Source organism: Morone saxatilis, unplaced genomic scaffold, assembly GCF_004916995.1.
Source record: "Morone saxatilis isolate NCDOM2014 unplaced genomic scaffold, NCSU_SB_2.0 Contig11, whole genome shotgun sequence".
NCBI classification, from domain to species: domain Eukaryota; kingdom Metazoa; phylum Chordata; class Actinopteri; family Moronidae; genus Morone; species Morone saxatilis.
Window position 1 is genome coordinate 18,918,615 of NW_023339663.1, and position 7,186 is coordinate 18,925,800.

At 41.0% G+C, this 7,186-nt stretch overlaps 1 protein-coding gene across 1 annotated transcript in view; it reads right to left on the minus strand.

The window, feature by feature from the left end:
• ush2a (Usher syndrome 2A (autosomal recessive, mild)) overlaps positions 1-7,186 on the minus strand; it is a 197,984-nt gene that overhangs the window by 152,289 nt on the left and 38,509 nt on the right. Inside the window, 3 exon segments of the mRNA XM_035652071.1 lie at positions 1,973-2,180; positions 2,307-2,437; positions 2,916-3,111. Of these exon segments, the coding sequence (XP_035507964.1) occupies positions 1,973-2,180; positions 2,307-2,437; positions 2,916-3,111 (535 nt within the window).

A 7,186-nucleotide genomic window follows, 5' to 3' on the forward strand; every position in this document is an offset into this window, starting at 1 on the left:
ACCAAGTGTGCGTGTGCGTCTGTGTGTGTGCGTCTGTGTGTGTGTCCTGCTCGGTGTGCGGCAGACACTTGGCATTTCCCCTGGTCTGCCCACTTTAATGATTTTATAGATATGAATGTATTTCTCTCCATAGATCATATTTCATAATAGCGCGGTGAAGACATGCATCTGTGTGTGTGTGTGTGTGTGTGTGCATGTGTGTAGTGAGGTGTACGTGCATGTCTGAATGTGTTGGTGGTAAATACGCAGTCTGACAGAATGATGCTTACAACCCTAACAATGCTGTGATGTATTGTACTGTGTGAATTTTTCCAAATAAAACTAACGATTATAAAGAGTCCCACAGCCATTATAAAAAGAGTTGAGGGCAAAGTGATTGTATTTTCTATTTACATTTGCGAATCATATTTTTTGCAACTTCTTTGTTGTTTTGTGACAGGTCCAACAAAACAATAACAGGAACAACAGAGGAGATTAGAGAAGAGAAAAGAGAAGAGAGAGTCAGAAGACAATAAAAAGGAAGTGAAAAGTGAGAACATTAGAGAATAGAATGTGTTAGAAGATATTAGATCAAGAAAGAAAGGAGGTAATTTTGTGTTGGGGTGTGCATGTGTGCACGCCAATGTGTGTGTGTTTTCGGGACATGGCCCAGCCCTTTTATCAGTAGCCAGCTGGTTAACAGGCTCATGCATCACCATTTCAAACACTATTATGTACACACTGCACTCTGGCACCTTGTTATGAGTGTGCGTGTGCGTTTGCATGTGTGTATCTGTGTCTGTGCGCACACATTTCAATTCCGTCCTTCTGAAGCGTGCCTGCCATTGCTCTACTCAAAGTATCAGCTTGGCGGTAATAAATTGCCATAATCAAATCTCATTTCTGAAAAATACCTGTGGGAGCAACCAAACAAACAAGGACAGAAAAAACGAAAGTGGGTCTTGTAAGAAGGAGTGTGAAAAATACAAGGGGCTGCAGCAGTTTGTTTTAATCAACTTGGCATTGAATTAGAGAATTAAATACCAGCTTAGTCCTTGATGGCATGCACGCATGCACGCACACACGCCCGCATGCACACACGCAAAAACTCTTCATTCATACAATATATGCAGCTAGGCAAAGACAAAAGTACATGAACACACGGTCACATCCAGACACTCTCCGTCCCTACATATACATAACCATAAACAGACACTCTTACACACATTTACAAGTTCACATACACGTGCCCACCCTCACACGCACAACCGTGGGCCCTTGATAGCGAGGCTTAGCAATAACCATGATGCGTTGAGTTGAGGAGCGTTGGCTGGTTTTGCATTTCATACGAGCCTGCTCTTCAAAGACACACAGGGGAGAGAGTGAAACCATTTATCACAAAGAGAAGCACAACGGCTGGAAGCACAGCCAGCAGAAAAGCCTGTTTATTTTGGCTGGCAAAACACTTTGGGATATGGATGTGCGTGCGTTTGCATCTGTGTGTATATACATGCCTGTTTTGGTGTGTGCACCCAGTATATCCACTTTTGCTTTTGTGTGCACCCCAATGAGCAGCTGCGTCTATGTATTAATTAAGACGCCATAACTGGACAATTAAACAGAGTAACTGTTCTAATGAAAAACACAAGTTATCAACAAAGCATTTGGGGACATTTTGTAGGAGAAACTACTTTGAGAGGTGTGTTGCTGTGGTAAAATAACAAGGTCTGAAGAGATTGCTGATATTGACCTGGAATTACTTTTATCTTTTCCTTACCTTAACTGAACCCTCACCCACAATGCATTTACTTGTCTTGCATGGGTGGGGTTTGGGGGGGATGGCATGAACTTGAACGTTGCAAAGAAGCAGCTTTGAAAATCAAGTGTCTCCTCTGACACACATGATTGTCTCTGAGAGGCACTGGCAACCCAACACTGAATATGTCATCAAAAACACAAAAAACTTCTAGTTTCTAGACTATGGTGTGTTTACCTGTGACATGGGGTTTACACTGGCACTGTCCCGTGTCCTGGTTGCAACTGGGAACTCCTCCTGTTGAGTTGCTGACGATGCCGATGTCACTGCAGTTACAGCGGATGCAGCCATTTGGATTTGAGGCCTTCAGACCATACCAACCAGGCCAGCAGTCTGCACACCGACGACCTGTTACTGCTGCCTTACATTGACACTGACCTCCTACCTGGAGGTGAGAAACACAGAGGACTTCAACTTATTTAAAAACATTTCACACATCATGTCATCAAAATGACAACGTTACAAGGGTTTCACTGGTTGTCAACAAGTTGCTGTTTGTGTTGGTGTGTACCTGGGCACACTCCATGCTGCCGTTGACTGTTCCAGTTGTGTGACAGTTGCAAGGCTGACACACATCATGTAAAGTGGGATCAGAGTCCTCTAGCCTGAAAAACCCACTTATACACACCTCACAGTTCTTACCTGGTGGTGAGAGACAGACACAGTAAGTCAGAGAGCAAGAAAAGCAAAGGAATAGGTAGAAACAACACAGGGTTCAACCATATTTGTTTAAATGGGAAAGTGGTTTTGCATCATCATTAAAAAAAACAGCATGAAATACTTCACAATCCTCTAATTTCCTTTACTACCGGTTAGACAGTCTGAAACAGTAAGGAATAAGGAATCTGTATACATTATCTGTATACAGACTATACTACTACAGTTGTTTTCATCAAAAATACTAAAATAGCTGTTCAGCATAATGATATTTTCTAGCTCAACATCTTGAAATGATAGAAGGAACATCTGAAGGCTCATGACATCTGGGCTGTAATTGTTTCAAAGTGCTTTACCATTAAGATTGATTAAGAAAAATAAAAGGCATTTTTAAGATTACATTTATTTAGATCTTATAAAATGTGAAAAGGTATTTAGCTAACTTATGTTGCTAACACCGTACCCGTGGTGTTGTGTATGCAGTTGTCACAGACGCCTCCTCCTCCTCGATAGTGCTCCTCTGGTTGGTCATCGGCTCTGACATCATAATGACAGGAGAGGGCATGGCCGTGACACTGGCAAGACCGGCAGTTCATAGGCTGGAGCTGGTCACCTGACCTGAATGGCTTGTCATTGTAGAGGGGCGCGCAACGCTCGCACTGTTGAACAATTACATAAATATATAAATACAGACATACATTTCTTTATTTATACTGTAATCTAACATACTGTTTAAATCTGCTGCTATAATTGAGGCAAAATGCAATCATAGATGCAAGTTTACAGAATTGGACACACATACAAGGAGCCAAACACATTAAGCAAGTTTGAGACAACAATCAAAGCACACTACCTTCTGCGAGAATACAACATACATTTAAATTAATTACAGCCTTTGGAGTAACACAAAAACATCCTCTGATAAGAGATTAGGAATCTAAACCATCATTTGTACAAGCAACGTCATATAAAAATGTCAGAAACTGTACATTTACTGAAACTATCTCCGTGTGCATGTGTTTGCATAGAAACATGGTCCCATGACAAGTGAAATGCTTGCTTTTATGGAACAAAGACAGTGAATGACACAGAGACAGAGAGACACAGAATTAGAGAGAGGGGGGAAATATAAAGAGAGAAAAATCAGCAGCCCGTGTAAATCTAAATCTAAAGAGAGAGAAGAATAATACACATAACTGAATAGAAAACACAGAGGTATTCTCTACTATATAATACGGAGCCGGTACATTTACACACACACACACACAAAGAATAGGGAAATCAGACCGCTAATGAGGAGTGACTTGCAACAGCCAGGCTCTCACGCAGGCCCACTTTCATGTCAAAATAAACATACCAAGGTGTGTGTAGGGGAGGAGGAAGGGAAAAAAGTGATATAAAAAATGCATTTTTCTGTAGCAGAGAGCAGCAGAGGCAAGAAGCAGCAAGTACAAGCCCTTTGATTTTGTTCAGCAGTCAGTACAAATTATGGTGGACAAGGGGGGCATCAAATGGCGGGATTAAAAATGTATTAAAAAACACAGGAGTTCCTCCCATGTGTGACACATGCAGACTTGCACTGGGCCCATTATGTATGACACACAGAGGAGGGGGAAGGCAGGGGGAAGAGAAAGGGTTGGGGGGTGAAAATAGGGGGAAAAGGCTCCTATTTTGTATACAAGAGAAAAGGGAGAGGAGGTAATGTAAGATGCAGGAAACTGATGTGAGCAGAAATGAGTTAAAAAATTCCCTGTGTGTTTTAAAAATTACGACTGGAAGGACAGAAAGACAGGTAACAGATAACAAAACAATCCACAAGTGTGTGAGTCAGACATGTGGGGAGGAAAAGGAAGAAGACAAAAAAAGAGAGACGACAATAACAAATAAAATTAATGTTAGTATGTTAAGAAGACAAAAGGCCACACAACCCAAAGCCCGGGACGAGACACATACAAACACACACAAGCTTAAGTAACAGTTATCAGATAACACAACATAAGATAGGAATTTATTTCCCTTATCATATAACATTTGCAAGCTTGCGGTCATCTTCTTCACTGCCTTTGTTAGCACATTGCTACGTTTCTCTGCATGTTACCACCACTAACTGTTGATCAGTGGAAAAGCGTGAAACCATAGGCACATCTTGGATTTTAGCATGTCATTGATAATGCAGACAGCAGTCACATAGTCCTATCACATTTTTGTTCAAATTTAACTTATTCAACATAATTCACTAAATTAATACATTTTAGTTATATTCCATTTAATTTATTCCTCATTTTTACGGTTCTAAATGACTGAGCCACAGTAATTAAATACTATCTCTGAATTTTTTTGCTGCAATTTAATTGATTAAATTTAGAAAGACGGTTTTGAAAACAGGTAATATGGACTGTCTGCTAGTTTATAAAGAAGACTTAGGAAGACAAATACACTTCCTCTCTGCAGAATGAACAAAATCTAAAGGCCTTGAATATCTGTATATTTGCGTGTTTGTGTGTGTGAACAGAGTCTAGAGCACGGTTCCCTGTTGGGTGATTATTAACAGGATCTAATGAAGCAGCAGGGGATTCTCTGGAGACATAATGTAAACACACACACACACACACACAGACAGTAGAGTGTGTCTTGGGACATGTAATTCCACAGGAGCGCTGGTATGTTTGCATGTTCTCGTTCGTTCTGTCTGCCTCCTGCTTGTCTGTCTGTCATGCTGTTTGGCTTCAAATCTATCTGATGTCATACCTACAGTAACTGCCTGCCTCTCTGTTTGTCCGTGCTGCTTTTCCCCTTCTCCCAATCTGTCTTTGTGGTTGCCTGACTGTCTATCCGCAGCTCTGTGCCCCAAAACGTTTCACATATCAAAAGGCACTTTTCTTTCTGCACTTCGAACAGAAATCTCTCACTACATCTCACTCTTCGTCTCTCCGCTGGGGATGAGTTGAAGAGCGAGATGTAGTAAGTTCCCCTCTCCCATATCTCCCTCCCTTTTCATTTGTCTTTCGTCTTCTCTACCTCCTCCACCTTCCCACTCTTCCTTCCTCTTCTATTTCCCCCTCTTTCTGAAAAACAAATCACTCTGTACATCTCTCAGGGCTTCCCACCTCTCCCCTTCCTCACTCGCTTCCCCCGGTCTCTATCGTCCCCCAACTGCTTGTTCTCATAGCCACGGTGAGTATGTGAGCAGGAAATATTACCATACCAAATGAAAGGGAGGGGATTTTTTCTTCTGTCTCTTTTCTTTTCATTCAACATTGCGTTACCTTCCCTCTCTCCCAGCCTGCTAATTAGTCGAGGGACCGGTGTTTGGGAGTTAAAAGGAAACTGCACACGTTCATTCTCTTCTTCATACAAAAGGTTTTGATGGCGCTCCATCATCCACACACAGTACCAGCAGCAAAAAAAACACGGCACATGCTATAGGTTGAGTGTACATGGTTTTAATTATATTGCTTTCATCTTTCTGCAAATAGCCAGTCCTCTGTAACATTATACTGTAATAGAAAACAAAGTTATTCAGTTTGTCGTGCTGATGACAAGGCATCTCTGTCAGTACTTAATCAATCCTCTGACTCTTGACTCTTTAAACATTTCATTGCAGAACACACTGTCATCTCATGAAAAATCGTGATGTAACCGATTAAAACAAGTAAGATGCTACAGACCTATAGTCTATTTCTAAACTAGACTTCAGTCAGAATTAAATCCCAAGTAAGCGAATGGTGGCAGGACAAGACGTTGTTAACAACATTATTATTCAGCAGATGAAAGCAGCGTATAGTGCAAGTCTTGCACTTACTGGTTTATTCATAAAATGACAATGTAGTTAATTTGTCACAGAAAACCATTTTTCTTACCAAATATTTCCTTACAAGTCTGGTTCAATGCATAAAATCTATGAACATGTGTTTTTGTGTGTGTGTGTGGTGGACTGTGTTGCAGAGTAAAGGATAACATCCTATTTTCACTCTGAATGTTTTGACAAAACCTGCTGAGTGAGGAGCCTACTCTAATGGATATGTGGACATTCAGATGGCCTGTCACAGGAATTTGTGTGTGTGTGTGTGTTAATCTGCTGGGGAACTCATCTTATCCTAAATGCCATGACCAATTTCACGCTCTCACTGGAAAGGTCGTGCCACTGGCGTGTGTGTGTGAGTGAGCATGTTTGTGTGTACACGCCTGTGTTGTGTGTATCTGAAGTTAACCTGGTTAACCCCAGTGTAGGTGAAAATCTGCTGCTGATGCAGACTTTAGCAACAGAGAACCTGGACAACATTACTTAACGTCACTAGCCATCAATATCTATCACACACAGAGATGCAAACACAGGAACACACATACAGCGTCCAGCTCAGAAATACATACAGCATGTATACACCGAGCTAAAGTTCTTATAAATCAAACACCTCTACATGATCCTAGTTTTGATCTTATACTAGATCTAATAATTCTCACTACTTGACTTGTTACAACTCACATAAACACAGACACAACCACAGACACAATTTGTTCAATGATGTCAAATCCACAGTCAAATCAGCTTCTAGCTGCACAGAGCCTGATGTAACTATCCCTTAGGGTGTGGAATAAGATACACACAAAATAGCCTAAAAGAAAGGCAGCATGGATTGTTTTGCATCTTATTTTTTTACCTCTGTAACACTAATATCAGATAACATTAAATCTCCCAAAAATGCTATTGTGAACTGTCAAATGACGAAAAACTTG